Here is a 16,613-nt window from a genome sequence, read left to right on the forward strand (position 1 = left end):
TACCTATGGCTGACTCACGTTGAGGTTTGACAGAAAACAAAATTCTATAAAGCAATTAACCTTAATAAAAAATGAATTAATTAAAAAAAATACACTACAGTGAGATGTTTACTGTCAGCATCTAACAAAGTTGCTAACCAAGAAAATACTGTGTATGACCTAAATGGGAAGGAAATTCAAAAAAGAGGAGATGTACACGTCTGGCTGATTCACTTTGCTGGATGGTAGAACCTAACACAACACTGTAAGCCAACCGCACTCCAATAAAAGTTCATCTTTTAAAAAAGAAAGAAAACACCACGGAAATCCCTCGTTATGCGTGTGCGCCATCCCTTCGTAAAGACTAAGCCCCCAGGCCCTGCATCACCCAGCACAGGCCGCGTCTCGTGGCTCCGGCTGGCTGGCTACCCCACGAGCACCACGTCACGCCAAGTGCCTCCCGTCCACGCTGCCCACTGGGGACAGCAGAGCTAGGCCTGTGGCGGCCTGGGCTTGCTCTCTCTCCTTCCAGGAATTCACCGTATTTGTATACCCTGAAAGATCCTGGAGGCTGCCGGCAAAGAGCTCAAAGGTAATGCACCTTTTTGATGTCGCTGCTTCGGAAGTAATCACTCCTGTAATCGCCCCAACACAGACGACAGATCTTCGTCACACGCTGCGGTAAACTAAAAGTTTTAACTCTCAGAAAAAAAGTGGTGCTGCCCTTCCACGTTTGCTCAGAACCATCCCCACCAGACTTCTTCTACACGAACACTGGAAATAAGTGGTGAAATGTCAACAGTCCCTAGGCGGGAAAATAATGGGAGAATTTCCCTCCTTGCGATTCTTACTGATGGAAGGATTCAAATGCTCCAGTTCCAGGGACCGTGGTTGGGGGCTGGGGCCCCGTCACCAACATTGGCCGCAATCTTGAGCTTGAGGCCTAGGGTACCCCTTCCTTCCTAGCTCCAGGCCCGGTGGGTGAGCCAGCCGCCACCTCTCAGAACTACCTCCCGTCTCTGACCTCCCAGCCAGCTGCCAAATTCCCATCAGCAGCTAGTATTTCTTCTTACTATAGCGAAGTGCATCGGAGCCAGGATGGTTTGGATGTGCTGTTGCTGGGTGCCAAGTGGCTATAACAAGGGCGGTGGAAACCAAGCTGGCAGCCCAGGAAGATGGCCTGTGTCTCCGGCGGAAGTGGATAGGACAGCGTGGATGAGGCAGTTTACTTGAACGGTTCGCCCAAGCACACGATGGCAGAGCTTTCAGAGATGCTGGAGGGATGAAGGGGTGGCCAGGACAGATGGCCCTCGGGTTGGGTTTCACCTCTTTAATGCTGTCTCCAAATGTATGCCTCAACTGTGAAAGGGGAAGAATCCAGAACGAGGGCAGGCGGGTGTGATACAGCCTTCCACAACTGCTGTCTCACCCGGTTTTGAAGTCAGGGCTCATAACCCTGAGTTCTCCTTCCTGGGCAGTTTGTCAAGCCTCACTCTGATCGCTCCACTTCCGGGGCTCCCACACTCCATCCGGGGACAGCCCCCCAGGCCCCAGAGCCCCTGAAATTATTTAAATGAGCCAATCCACCAAGAGAACTGCAAACCCGAGCTAACTGCCCTCCTGCCATACGGAAGCCGCGTTCCACAGCTCAGCTATAGTCACCCTGTCCCCAGAGTGCAGCCCCCGACATGGCCCCGCAAGGCGCCCACCTCTCCTTAGGACCGTAAGTCACGGAGCTCTGCCTCCCGTCTCTCTGAGTGTCATCGTGTGTCCTACCATCAACAGACTCTTCAGGGAAATCCTTAGCGGTCCAATGGTTAGGACTTGGAGCTTTCAGTGCCAGAGCCTGAGTTCGATTCCTAGTCAGGGAACTGAGATCCCACGAGCTGTGCAGCGTAGCCAAAAAAAAAACAAAAAACCTTTACATTTTACAGAACAACAGTGGACAGGTGAGCCGTGCTTTCCAAGCCCCGCTCCCGACCCACAAGGCTGTTAGAGCACTCAGATCTTCCCGCGTGCCTGGCTCTGCGGCTTCTCCAACAAGAAGTGTGGTTTCATCCCTGTGTGTCCGCAGGGCCATCTTCTGGCCCACAGATCACCAGGAAAGTACCTTCCTCCATCCAGAGGGAGGCTGTGTGCACGGAGCAGCTGAGGGGCCAGCCCGCGGCCACAGATCCTCGGTGAAGAGCTGGTCTGAGCTCGCTTTTCAGAAGCTCTGATCGCCACGCACAAGCCTGGAGCTCCCAGCATACTAGGAATCAGAGGGGCTCCTACAGCAGGAGCCCCTTGTCCGAGCGCCAGGCTCTGGGCAGAGAGCTTCCGCAACACCGCTTCCCACCCCACCTCCATGCCCGGGCCCCTGGTTCTCACTGAGGAAACTGGGATGCAGAGAGGTGAATAATCTGCTGCAGGAAACTCAGCTTTCGACTTTTGAGCTGTTGACAGCACCATCTTGTTGGATGGAGCATCCCGCCCGTGCTCGTTTTCCCAGCAAACGCGCACAGGAGTCTTGCAAAGGGCGAGGTCAGAAGGGCTGGGTTGTCATCTCATCTGACAGACACCAAGGCCTAGAAAGGTTACGTAGCGTCCACAGACCGCTTACCAGTGGGCTGTACAGCGAGACTGTCAGAAACACACCCAACATTTGGGATACTTTGGGGGCAGAGAAGGATAGATGCAAAAGAGACAGCGGCCAAATGTTCGAAGAAAAGAGCAGGCCTGGAAGAGAGGAGGCCCGGGGCTGACCCCACTCCCACTGCCGTGACTCACACGCTCTTTCACCCTGGACCCCAGACACGCTGTTGAGACAACGGCTACTTCCTCCAAAGCGGTTCACTTTGGCTCTGAAGCCCTCTAACCTGAGTGGACATCTGCATAGAGGGGCCAGTGGACACCACTGCTCGGGCGATGGGGTCCGAGCAGCTGGAACATGTCGGAAATGGAAAGCCATTCTCTGAGGGTCTCGTGGTGTGGTCCTGCACACACAGCGTCACAGGACCAGGCGACGGGGTCACAGTCGCCCTGGCTGTGGACATGCGAATGGAGACTCTGCTGTCAGGAGGTGCCTTTCAGCGCACCGAAATTTAAGAGAACATTCTTCCAAAAAACAAAAGGCACCAGTGGAGCGCTCGGTGGATGATATGTATTCCAGCCCATGTCCAGCAAACTCTCAGATGGCAGCTGCAAGGCAGGGTCAGGCGGGTTCTATTAGCTCAATTAATGAGGAGTAAGATAAGGCTAACATCCCGCTCGTCGGGCAGCTCGGCACAGAGCTGGAGTAATGGAGTTATTAACCTCAGTCAGCCACTGAATTGTGCAGCTGATTCCAACTCCATTTCCTAGTTCAGGCCTCTATTAATGGGCTGTTTATTATCCTTAATCCACATAAGGATCAGTGGCAGAAATATGAGAGCTTCCTGGAAGGACCAAGTGATAATAAGAGGAGGACAGAGAGGCGAGAAATCCTCTCCATCTCATATTTTAATTTTTCTCTGGGCCAACTGCTGTTCTCTTAAGAGACGAGAGCGTCCTCCTCACTTTGGAACACGCCGGAAACGGCAAAGCCATTCTCCGAGGGTCTCGTTGTGTGGTCCTGCAAAACACAGGGTCACAGGCAACTAAAAAATGATCAGCCTTTTAAATCAGACAGAGAGCTCTGGCATATTAACGATATACCAGTTCAGTTTTTAGTTTCATAATATACCACGTTATACCATTGTTTAACATAGTGGAACCTGAGTGATCAGACCAGCATTCAGCAGAGGGATTTGTCAACGTGGTTAAACGCCCTGACGATGATTTCCCAGTTTGCCTGGCTCCACAGGACCCTCCTGGACAAAAAGGTGGTTTGGTCTTTGCCTCTTTCGGGGTCACTCTCTCGTCTCGCATGCTGCCAGGTGAATAAGGAGCTGCCTTCCTCAGTTCCAGCCAGCAGGAGCTTCAGAATGCTTCCCATAGGTGAGAAGAGCAAGCAGGTTGAGACTTTAGAGTAAAAATATTAATATTTTGAATAGAAATGAGTTATCTGTGCCAACCTACAATGAATAGATACAGCAACTACTCTCTGAGGATCATTCCTCAAGTATAACGGTATTTGCCATTGTAGCCTCTTTCTATGAAACTGGAATCCAAAATCATATGGGTGGGACTTCCCTGGTGGTCCAGGGGCTAAGACCTTGTGCTCCTGCTGCACGGGACCTGGGTTCGATACCTAGTAAGGGAGCTAAAGATCCCACATACCGAAACTAAAAATCCCACATGCGTCAACAAACAGTCACGCATGCCACAGCTAAGACTCGGCACTGCGAAATGAATAAAGCAATGTTCAGAAACAAAACAAAAATCACATGAGTAACTAACATAATAAATGTTTTTCATGATGGTTAACATGTAGGCCAATCAGTGGCATGCATATTTGGGGCATGTGAGTGTGTAATTTATTATATGAGGACAGGAGAGAAAACTGTATCCTACACTTTGAATGGGGGCTTCCCAGGTGGCTCGGCAGTAAAGAAATCGCCTGCCGGCGCAAGAGATGCAGGTTCGATCCCAGGGTCGGGAAGATCCTCTAGAGGAGAAAACAGCAACCCACTCCAGTATTCTTGCCTGGACTATTTTATGAACAGAGGAGCCTGGTGGGCTACAGTCTATGGGGTTGCAAAGAGTCAGACATGACTGAGCGACTGAGCACACACGCATGCACACTTTGAACGAGAGTCTGTCCTCCCAAGAGGAGCTGTGGGCAGGATATTTCGGAGCCCACTGCGTCCATGGCACTTGCCAATTATAAATGACACACACACACACACAGCAGTGGCGCTGTCCTGTTGAAAGAGTAGAGGCTATTGCTCCATTTGACAGATAGGACAACTAAGGTTAAATGTAGTTTTTTCGAGCCAGCTAGCCAGTGAACAGGGATAGACACTCATCACCTTGCAGACCAGGCACAACGCAGCCATTTGGAGCAAAGAGCTGGGGTCGAGGCTGGCCTCCTCCAGGCGGCCTGGGGCAAAGGACGCAGCTTCTCTGAGCCCAGGTGCCTTTTACTGCACCAACCAACTTTATGGGGCTATTGAATGGACTAAAGGAGATGTAAGGCGGGCACATGATGGGCACTCAGCAGACCCCAGGTATCATTAACATCATTCCTGTCATCAGGGCAATGATGAGGGTTAAAGATAAGGAGGCGGGACCTGGAAGGGAAGAAGTGTTCTCCGGGACTGCCCTAGCAACAAGGCAGGGCTGCTGCAGAGCAGAGTCAGGAAGTGGATGCAGATGGGGGCGGGGGCAGAGAGAGAAAGCCATTCTCTCTGGCAGCACTGGCAGCGGCCTGGTCACAACGTTCTGGGCTGCCTCCCACACCAAGCAGAGGCTTGTTTCAAGGCCCCAGGAAATCTGAAAGCTTTGAGACCCACTTGTCCGAGAAGTGCACCGGGCAGGTGGCACTTGGGTGGGCTGGGGGTTTGGTCCCAGCCCTTCTGGGGGGGCAGATCTGTGTCCACGGGTCCGGGTCCCCTGGGTAGTTCTGCTCTCTAGTTCCCTGGGGAAAAAGGCTGTGTTTTTAGCAAAAGCCAACAAGGCACCCAGCACCGACTGGGAGCCACATGCAATGTGAAGAGACTTGTCACTGCCTCCCCAGGGACAATCAAACCCCTCTGGGCTCCTCTAGATGTGGGACACGCAACTGTCTAGTTTAAGAAATAATAATAAATAAAAAATGAAAACCCACCACGCTTGCAAAGGAACCTACGGAGCAGTTGCCAGTTTGTACAAAGCAACCTGGGACACAAGCAGCTCATCAAGATACTGTCCTTGGGCGATTTCTCCCTCGGCCCCAGATTCGGTCCAGTGGAGCACAGGGCGAAACATTAGAGAAAACAGCGCTAGTGAAATCGACGCCACCATTCTGCTGAATTCAATGGGCAATGACTCAGCGAGGGTCCCCCCCTTTCACCCTCTTTCCGGGAATTTCTGAGAGCTGCAGCAACAGCTCTGACCCAGGCCCTTGCAGATGGACCTGACCCAGACCTTGCCTGCTGGCCCCAGAGCTGTACAGCCTGGGAGGATCAGGAGGCTCAAGGCATGGCCCACCCCATCCTTTCCTCACAGCATCAGAGGGAGGGGGGATGCAAAAAAAAAAAAAAAAAAAAGAGCCCGTCTGTCTGATACACCGCAAACTTTCCAACATCAATCAGAAGCCTATACTCCCTTTCCATAGTAAATATTAATTTTGAAAGGAAATACAGTGCTACAAACTTGCAGCATGAAATGAATTATTTTACAGTCAGGCAGGGGCCGATTTCTAGATGTAGTCTTGGACACTTCTTTGTTTCTTTCTTTTTCTTTCTCGTCTTCTTTTTTTTTTTTACTATTATTATTGTATTTTAACAAACTTTATAGCCCATTTTATTTGTTCTCAAATAACTTTTTCTCTTTCTTTTTGACGCATCAATGACTTGGTTTGTTTCCCTCACGATGAGATGTTGGAACCAAGAGATTGATACTGCTCAGCGGAATATAATTTAGTATTATGTACTGTGGGTTTATGAAGCAGGAGTCAAACAAAACATTGCATTTGAACACTATCCATTTATTAGCTCTATGGAGAAATTTATATTTGACAAGGAGACAATAACTTTGCTTCCTGATAAGCCGAAGAGGTCTATTTCTGTGTCCAATGCACAGAGTAGCTTGCCCTTCCCCAATAACTCTATTTACTACTATGAATATATTTTAATAATAAAATTGATATATATGTAAATTTATTTTAATCTAATTTCATCGAATCCTCCTAAAAAAAAAAAAAAAGCCTTTGTAGATTGTTTTCATATCTGAGTTATAGATTTCTGTATCGTATTCCCAGATTGATTTCCAGGCTATAATTCTGTCAAGACTTCCTCCCGGTGTCAGAAACACAACCACAGCCAGATGCTTTATAATTGGCATCACAACGGGACCAGAATTACAGCCTCAATATTCATCCCAGTGCTGGGTGGGTTCGTGTTAGAATATTTCTCTCTTCCTTAGCCTCTTCCTGGGCTTGAAGGTTTATGGCTAAAATTACTTTCTAAATTAATCACAAAAATGCTGCATTGAAAGCTAAGGCAGAGGCAGTGGATTAGACAGAGTTAAGAAAGGAGGGGGGAAAATACACCCTCAGTGAAGGGAGAGGAGTACAGAAGGATGATTAAACAGGGGCAGATGATTAAATCTAGGCTGTAAACAAACATCTTTTTTTTCCCCCTCTGCTTGTCCTCTGCCTTAGGGTCAAATAAATTAAACTGGCATTATTTACTACATAAAGAGAAACTGATTTTTATTTTGTGATGAATGGAGAAGTATTTCTTTGCAAGCTCGCCTTAAATCAAAGAGGTTCTTGAATCACCCTCCCCGCGTGCTTTTAATAAACACCAGGCCCGTCCCCTGTGGGTCGTGAAGCCCTGGCCTGGCACAAGGGCCGGCAAATAAAACAGTTGTTCTTCCCCCTCGGGGCTCAGAAAAATGGGCACTAGGCCTCTCCCTGCGTCTTGTCAATGACCCGCCCCCAACCTTCTTCTAAGCGACTGTCTGCATTTTTCCTGACTCCTTTCAACTTCAGGTCGATGATGAGCCTACCCAGAAGCTAACTACCGACACTGAAGTCTGCTCCATCTCCAGAAAACAGAGGGTGGAGACTTGGCCTCGTAGCCCCTTGGTCCCTGGAGACTACCGGGCGGAAAGGGGAAGAGACGGGGTGCCCAGGCTGCCCGCTGGGTCCCGGCTGCTCGACAACCAGCCACACGGCTCAGTCGTCCAGGAGGGAGCTCTCCAGACCCAGCGCTGGGGACGTGATCAAGACAGGGCTGAGGAGAGACTCCAACTGGGGGGGGATGGAAGAAAGCCCCTCACGAAGAGGTCCACCCCAACCCCCAGAGTCCGTGGATGTGCTTTACGTGCAGCACGGGCTCCGCGCTGAGGATACACTAAGGGCCCTGATAGGTTAGATAGTCTGGGTGGACCCGCTCCAATGACAGGAGTCTGAGAACTCTTCCCAGCTCTGGTCAGAGGGAGATATAAGTACAGAAGAAGGTCAGGTGTGGCAGCGTTTGAACAAACAGGAAGGGGGAGATGATCCCAGGATGGGAGGCAATTTCGAGAGGCTTAACAGGGGAGGAAATGGACTCTTCCTAGGGCCTTCAGAAAGGAATGCAGCCTGTCTCACATACTGATGTCAGCCTTACAGAACGGTAAGACAATACATGTGTATTGTTTAAGCCACTAAGTTGGTGGTGGTGGTGATTGTTCAGTTGCTCAGTCATGTCCAGCTCTTCGTGACCCCATGGGCTGCAGCACGCCAGCCTTCCCTGTCCTTCACCACCTCCCGGAGCTTGCTCAAACTCATGTCCTTTGAGTCAGGGGTGCCATCCAACCATCTCGTTTGTGGTAGCTTATGACAACAGTCACAGAAAACTAATTTTCTGTCTATTTTCTAGAACCAATTCATGCTCTTCTTAGACAAACAGCAGACTTATACAGAGACAAGTGATTTGCAAAATATACCCACCTTGTGACTCAGGTATAGACAAATACGGGTCCGAAAAGTTTAAAGAGAGAAATAGAGAATGAATATCCTTTGGAAGAAAAATTACTCCAGGAAACAGTGGCACACTTTAGATAAAGCCTTATCAAGGACCTCTTGGTGGCTCAGTGGTAAAGACTCTGCCTGCTAATGCAGGAGACACGGCTTCAATCCCTGGCCTGGGAAGGCTCCACATGCTGAGGAGCAGTTAAGCCCACGTGCCACAACTACTGAGCCTGAGCTCTGGAGCCCGGCAGCAGCTGAGCCTGCCTGTCTAGAGCCCGCGCTCAGAAACAAGAGACGCCACCGCGGCGAGAAGTCCAGACACTGCCACAGAGCATAGCCCCTGCCTGCCACAATCAGAAAAAGCCCTCGCGAAAGCAATAAGGAACCAGTGCCACCAAAATATAAAATAAACACATAAAATGTAAAAAAAAAAAAAAAGCCTTATCAATGCTCAAAATAATCTAGAGAGAACAGACTCTATGATAGGAGAAACCAGAGAAAAGAGGATGAGATAAAATTTAAAAGGAGGTATTCTAACGCATATATACGGAATCTAGAAACATGGTACTGAAGAGTTCATTTACAGGGCAGCAGTGGAGAAACAGACATAGAAGATAGATTTATGGACGGGGAGAGGGGAGGGGAGGTGAGATGTATGGACAGAGTAACATGGAAACTTACATTACCATATGGAACATAGACAGGCCACAGGAATTTGCTGTCTGGCTCAGGAAACTCAAAGAGGGGCCCTGTGTCAACCTAGAGGGGTGGGATGGGGAGGGAGATGAGAGGGAGGTTCAATAAGGGAAGGGATATATGTGTATCTATGGCTGATTCATGTAAAGGTTTGACAGAAAACAACAAAATTCTGTAAAGCAATTGTCCTTCAATTAAAAAAAAAAAATTTAAAAGGACAAGAAAGAAAACTGACAGCATTAAGGGAAAAAGAGAATCCTCTGGTGGTCCAGTGGTCTAGACTGGGCACTTCACTGCCGTGGCCCAGGTTCAGTCCCTGATCCAGGAACTAAGATCCCACAGGCTGTGTGGTTCAGCCAAAACAAGTCAAAAAGGAAAAAAAAGTAAGGGGGGGAAAAATAAGGGAAATGTAAAAGAATTATAGAAGTGAAAAAAAGAAGAAATAGGAAATAATACTGATGTTTATTTAAATAAACTTATTGTGAAGGACAGATTTTAAAAATAATACAGAAAGGAAAAGGAAAAGATAAAAGTTACTAGAAAGAAATCTGAATTATGGAAGACAGATGATGAATGTCCAACATACATTTAATCCATCTTGTTTCCCCGGTGGCTCTGTGGTAAAGAATCTGCCTGCAATGCAGGAGCCACAGGAGATGCGGGTTCGATCCCTGGGTTGGAAAGATCCCCTGGAGGAGGGCATAGCAACCCACCCCAGTATTCTTGCCTGGAGAATCCCATAGACAGAGGAGCCTGGCGGGCTACAGTCCATGGGGTTGCAAAGACTCAGACACGACTGAAGCAACTTAGCACACCAAGTGAATGAACCAAAAAAATATTAATATATGTACTAGAAGGAAATTCTCCTGAAATAATGGAAATGGAAAGGATGCATAATATTCCAGAGAAAAGTAATAAAGAGAACCAGAACTGACACATGGCTTGGTGAATATAAATGAATTGAGAGAGAGAGAGAGCATCCAGACATAAGTATATTACCTTAAATGTAAAAAAACTCATGGACCTCAGATGTTCCCGCAACCCCACAGGTGTCAGAGCACAGTATAGAAATGATGCAGGATGCTGAGGGTAGGAAATGTGATGGGAGAATTCTTTACTTTGTTAGATGTTTACAAGTAAAGTTAACAGAAAGACAATCTCAAATGTGCAAGAATTTAGGAAGTTAAGCATGTACGAACCCTTGTTGAAAGTGACTCAAAGACCTAATCCATTCAAATGAACAATGAATCAAAATGGATAAATGGAGAGGCTGAACAAAGTGAATAGCTGGTATTGAAATCTGAATCCAGTTGAAGAGAGAATGAAAACTTCTTAAATACAGTAAGTACAGCTAAAAACAGAATGCAATTGTTATATTTCTAGAAATAAAACTTAGTGATCTTAAAAGTAATAATCTGTGTACAACAGACTGAGATCACATGTGTCTGTTCCTCCCAACCGTCCCTGCAGCCCCCGCGGCCCCCGAGGCCCCTGAGGCCCCCTGTGGCCGCCCAACAAAAATGGAGGTGGGGAGGGGAATAAGGAAGTGGTACATATGGGAGCATTTTCTCCTTCATTTTTCATATGACAGAGTCAGAATATTCTGTTTCATTTAGAATTGACAAATTGAGAAATACAAGTTTAATCAAGCCATCTTGACGAGACCAGTAGAGCTAGAAACAGATTATCTTCTAAACCAACTGGGGGGAGCGATGGAGAGGAGAGAAACCAACAAAAGCAATAATAAAACAAAAGGAAAACACAGACCATAAAAAAAGATGGAAAACAAAGGAAACCACGATGAAGCATAAAATAAAGTGATAAAAAGCAAAAATATAGTGGGATAAATTCAGCCATTCAAGGAAAAAGACAAGCAGGTTGAATAAAACATATTAAACCCAATTTCATTCTGTCCACACAACCTAAAATAAAGGAAGCAAAGTAATTGATGGTAAGAGACACGCAAATGCAGTGAAGCAAACGGGGTGAGTTGTGGATAAACACGGCACGTTGAACCACGCACCACACTATTTCCTCCCAAACCCCACAGAAGACGGACAGGAAAGGGATTCTGAAACCCTGGCCAGCAAAGACAGGAGAATTGAGGGAGGGAAGGCAACTTAAAACATTTTGGGGGGATTCCCTGGCGGTTCAGTGGTTAAGGTTCTGCTCTTCCACTGCAGGCGGCCCAGGGTCAGTCCTTGGTTGGGGAGCTAAGATCCTGCATGGTACAAAACACGGCCAAAATAATTAAATTTTTTAAGGTTTTTTGTTTTGTTTTGTTTTGTTTTTGAGGCTTGGAAGAGCTGGATCAGTGACAAGAAACTGCAGAGACCTCAAAAAGGCAAATCTCAAGTGAGCAGCAGGAAAAGCTGAGAACAAACCCAGTCCCCATCAGCAAATCCTAAAAGGCTCAGGCACAGGTACTGAAACGGAGCCATGCTAATGTACATATTAGCAGACGTAGTTGGGTCTGAATGTTCCACACAGCTGGACGGGAGGCCGGAAAACGGGCCCTTTTATTTCAGACACCAGCGTGTGCCAGTGAACGCTGATGTGTTGCTACCCAGGAGGAAACAGAGAGTCCGCGGTGGAGGAGACAAGCAACGGTCCTGTCCCAGACGGTCACTTTCATCACCGTGATGCTGCGTGATGAACACACGGCTGACATAAACCTTTACGGAGTAAATAACATGGCACCAAAACACAGAAGGCAAAAGCTGCAGGATACACAAAGTCAAATTATTAACAAGCCTGCTCCACAGAACAGTTACTGCTGAAGTTTTAAAAACCATTCCAGCCATAGGCAAAGAACGAAAACCTATGAAATGACCACATCATTGATCCCATAAGCCTGACAAAGGAAAAAAACACGTGGAAAAAATTCAGACCCATATTACATATGCTTATTAATACAAAAAAATCTAAATAAAAGTGTAGCCAATACCATACAATAGTATGTTAGTTTCCCACTGCTGCCATAACTAATCACCACAGAGGTACTTTCTTTAAAACGTTCAAATCTATCATCCCACAGTTCTGTAGGTCACAAGTCTGGTACAGGTCCAAGTGTAGCACAACCAAGGTCGCCAGGATGACCTACCCACTTTAAAGCCAACTGTTCAGCTACCTTAATTACACCGGCAAAGTTCCTTCTGCCATGTAACCTAACATTCACAGGCAAGACGTGGTCGGGAGGGGGCTCCGTAGGCCATGGAGAATCAAAATTGTGTCTGCACAAGGCATATATTGGAAGAATAACACACCATGACCAAATGATAGTCATTCTACGGATGAAAGGTTGACTTACTATCAGAAAATCTGCTAAAATAATTTATTATATTCATACGTCAAAAAGAGAAGGAAAAAATGTCTGTCTTAGAAGATGCCAAAAAAACCTTTGAATGAAATTCAACATCAACTTCAGACATTTTAAACTCTAAACACTATACTTTAAAAATTTTATTTATCCTGCATTTATTTTTGCTATACCGTGTGAGGCATGTGGGATCTTAGTTCCCCGACCAGGGATCAAACTCATGCTCACTGCAATGGAAGTGAGGATTCTCAACCACTGGACTACCAGGGAAGTCCCAGAACTACACCTCTTTAGCTTTATAAAAACTCTATATACCTCAAACGACAGTAATACCTTTGTGGTAGAATACAGGACAATCCTTCAGGTAAGAGGGCAAAAAAACCCCAAAACACTTGTCTATCATGAGCCAGCTCTGGAAGTACTATTCAATGCAGTTAGGCAAAAGAGTAAAATGAAAAATATAAATACTGGAAAGGAAAAGGACAAAAAGATAAATATTTGTGATGACATGATCATCCCCCCTGAAAAGCCCGAGAGAATCAACTGAAGACCTACCAGAAGCAGTCAGAGGGTTCCAGGAAATGAGCTGGGACATAAAAATAAGTAAGAAAAATCAGTATTGTTCTCAGAATCCTGAGAAATCCAGTTAGAAAATAAAAAGGATGCAAATATCCCATTATCACAAGATCAACAAGAAGAACAGCAAGTAATACAATACCTAGAAATACACTTAACATGAAAAGCAGGGGCCCCGATAAAGTGTTGATTGTCTCACAAAGGGGCAAGGAGAGAACAGGGCCACAGACTATGCAGACTGAGCCATAAACCTAATGGGATTCCAGTTAAAACGTCAGCAGCAGTGTTCATTTGGAATACTAAATATATGAGACAGACACTGGAGAAGAATAACGAGGGACTTCCCTGGTGGTCCGGTGGTTAAGACTCCCGATGCAGGGGCCCTGGGCTTGATCCCTGGTCGGAGAACTGCACCCCACATGCTAAAGATTCCACATGCTGCAACTAAGACTCGGTAGAGCCAAAGAAATAAAGAAAATAGTGTTTAAAAAAAGAGTAATGGGAGGGCCTTGTCCTGCATTGGCTATTTTGAATTATACGATAAAGCTAAAGTAGTTAAAGGGCGTGGTACTATGCCATGCTAAGTCGCTTCAGTCATGTCTGACTCTGGACTGACTCTGTGACCCTCTGGACTGTAGCCCACCAGGCTCCTCTCTCCATGTATTCTCCAGGCAAGAATACTGGAGTGGGTTGCCATGCCTTTTTGCTGCAGAAGTAGACTTGTGGGGAACAACAGAAAGTTTAGAAGTACAGCCAAGTATATTGAGAGATGGCATCTACGAGCAGACAGTGGCCAGACCACGTATAAATACACACCCCAAGCCACCAGGTGGCCAACTCTCTTGCTATAAACAGCAAACTCTGACAGCCTTTGTTTTCTTCATGGGGGTGGTCTTTGTTTATTTCCACAACATCTACAGTTGTGGGGTGCTCTCAAGTTCAAGTTAGTGGAGGAAGGACAGAATATTCACCAACATTTGACATCATTTTGGAAGAAGTGGCTAACGGCTGGGGGAAAAGGAGGCTGGTACAGAAAACCTCCATCAAAATAAACATCAGGGACTTCCCCCGTGGTCCAGGGGTTAGGGATCTGCCTGCCAGCGCAGAGGTTCCGTCCCTGGTCCAGGAAGATTCCCCCTGCCTCGGGACAACTAGCCCAAGACGCAGCTACCGAGCCCGAGCACTCTAGCACCCGTGCTCCCCAACAAGAGAGCAGCCCCTGCTTGCTGCAGCCAGAGGCCTGCGTGCAGCAACAATACCAGCCAAAAATAAAGAAAATGATTTTTTTTTAAATTTTAAATAAATAAATATCAGACGCATCAAAGAGCCAAATGAAAAAGGAAAATTGTGAAAACAGTCGGGGGAAACCATGGATTGCTCTGCACCGCAATCCCACGGGACAGGCAAGACTGGTCGATACGTGTCCTCACTCAGCTGGACGTTCAGGTCCAGTAAGGTGAGCGGCAGAGCCGGGATGTGAACCTGAGCCACACTCCTGGCTCACAGGGTAAACAGGATGCTGGTGGGATGCGGGTGGCCAGGACACATGCCCTCTCGGGACCGTGGGCAGGCTCCAGGCAAACTGCCCGTTGTCACAGGGACCTGGAAAGGCGGCAGAGGCCTTCCCGGGAGCCTGTGGGAAGCGGACTGCTCACCTGTTGGGCTTGTAGCCCAGATTGTCCATCAGGTGCGCCTGGTCCAGGTCTCGCGGGAAGCCGTGCAGCACCCACCCTCTCTCAACGCAGTCCTGCTGGTCCAGGCGCTGCTTCAGCACCTTCATGATGATGTTGTCAGGGACTGCGGAGAAAGGACAGCTGGTCACTCTTCAGACCCAGCAGCAAGGTGAGGGCGCATCCGAGGTCGTTGCCCACTGGCTTCCTAACTTCACCTGACCTGGGTTTGACCTGCTGAAGAGGCGGGTTTAGGTGGCCGAGGATGTGGGTTCCTGTTTTTCGGGGTGCTCCGCAGTCCCACCAATGAGGGGAACGTGTCTATGCAGGGAGGGAACGCACTGGGCGACCTTGACATTGAGCCTTCCCTGACTTTGACAGGATAGACGCCCATGGGCAGCCAGGACAGCTCCCAGCTCTCCAGTGATGTGCGGGCACCCTTCTCCCCACCCTGCCCCCCAGGATCCAGCTTTTGCTGCCAAAGACTTTTCACGGAAGCCCCGGTGGGAGGTTTCATTTTCCTCCAATGGAGCGGTAGTGGTGCCCCCGAGGCTCTCTGCTAATTTATGATGCACGTGCAACCCACCCCTTTCTTCTCCCCTTCCCCTTGGTTCTCCCCTCCTTGCTGTTTAGAATCAAATCTCTCACAAGAAGCACAGCGTTAGTTATAACGGTGACTGAAATCAAGTCTCGTGGAGGAGATGTTAAGAAGCCTCTTGTTTACATTACTGCAATTGACATTTTCCTGAAATTTATACCTTTCTTCCCAGACTCATTAAATGGCCTGAGTTGCTAATGTACTGCGTTCTAGCAATTTGCACTGCATTTCCTGCGCTTTGCACTCATTTTTCCAGAGATACTTGGTAAATATTACCGTTGTTTGCTATAAATGTGGGCCTGATGACAAGCAGGTTTTCTGAGCGGCAGCGACAGAGCGGTCGGCGGCTTCTCTGGAGATGCTCGGCTGCCCTCAAACCGGCCATCCAGGGGTCAGCCCAGTGGCCCCCCCCGGGCTGGAACACACGACTGGAACCTTTCCAAAGGCCCCCTAAGCTGACAGCCAGGTGAGAGATCCAGAAAAAATCACTACCAGCTGCTCTCCTCCGTGGCCAGGACACACCTAATGACCATCCTGCTGCCCAAGAACCATAAACCTCCATCTAACCCTCCTCCAATCAGGATTTCCCTGATTTTGTTTTCACATCTTTCAGCCTTCCTTCCCCAGTCTGAAGGAAAGAGCAGGGAAGGGATTTTGCTCTAATGAGACGACCTGGCTGAGATAGGTCAGTGAGGAGCTGATGCAGTTAATCCCATCCCTTCCCTGCTGAAACCTGCCATGGCTCCCCAGCGCTCTTCGCTATGGTTGACAGGGCCCTGCAAGGCCCACAGCCTGCCTCCCCTGGGTGAATCTCCCCCCAGCTCTCCACCTCCCCTCAAATGTGCCGGTCCCTCCAGCCAAGTCTCCTTCCCCCACGCCTTGCCTGGGGCCGGGCCCCAGAGGAGGGTCCACTCCCAAGACTGTCCATAGCTGGGTTAGCAGCTGTGTTTCTTCACTTCCACTTCACTTCTTGCCACCCTGTTCTTAACGTTCCAGCTAAAGCTTTGCGTAGTGCTGCCTCTCACCAGGACAAAGGACCACGTCACCACCCCCCCACCCACTTTTCCATAATTAACACAGTGCCTGGCACGCAGGACGTGGTGGAAGAAATAGACCGGAGCCCTCCGTTTGCAAAGCTTCACTGCAACAAAGATGTTAAAACCAACTTGACCAGACTCTGGGGAGCTCAGAAGAAGAGTGGGAGTGGGCTGG

At 48.1% G+C, this 16,613-nt stretch overlaps 1 protein-coding gene across 5 annotated transcripts in view; it reads right to left on the reverse strand.

Moving 5' to 3' along the window:
• The window catches only part of AK8 (adenylate kinase 8), a 145,051-nt gene that overhangs the window by 35,869 nt on the left and 92,569 nt on the right, over positions 1-16,613 (reverse strand). For all 5 annotated transcript variants that reach the window (XM_055541492.1, XM_055541491.1, XM_055541493.1 and 2 more), the window contains one exon: positions 14,789-14,930. In XM_055541492.1, coding sequence (XP_055397467.1) covers positions 14,789-14,930 — 142 coding nt within the window. The remainder of the gene's footprint in view (positions 1-14,788; positions 14,931-16,613) is intronic.

The sequence above is a fragment of the Bubalus kerabau genome, chromosome 11 (genome assembly GCF_029407905.1).
Source record: "Bubalus kerabau isolate K-KA32 ecotype Philippines breed swamp buffalo chromosome 11, PCC_UOA_SB_1v2, whole genome shotgun sequence".
NCBI classification, from domain to species: Eukaryota; Metazoa; Chordata; class Mammalia; order Artiodactyla; family Bovidae; genus Bubalus; species Bubalus kerabau.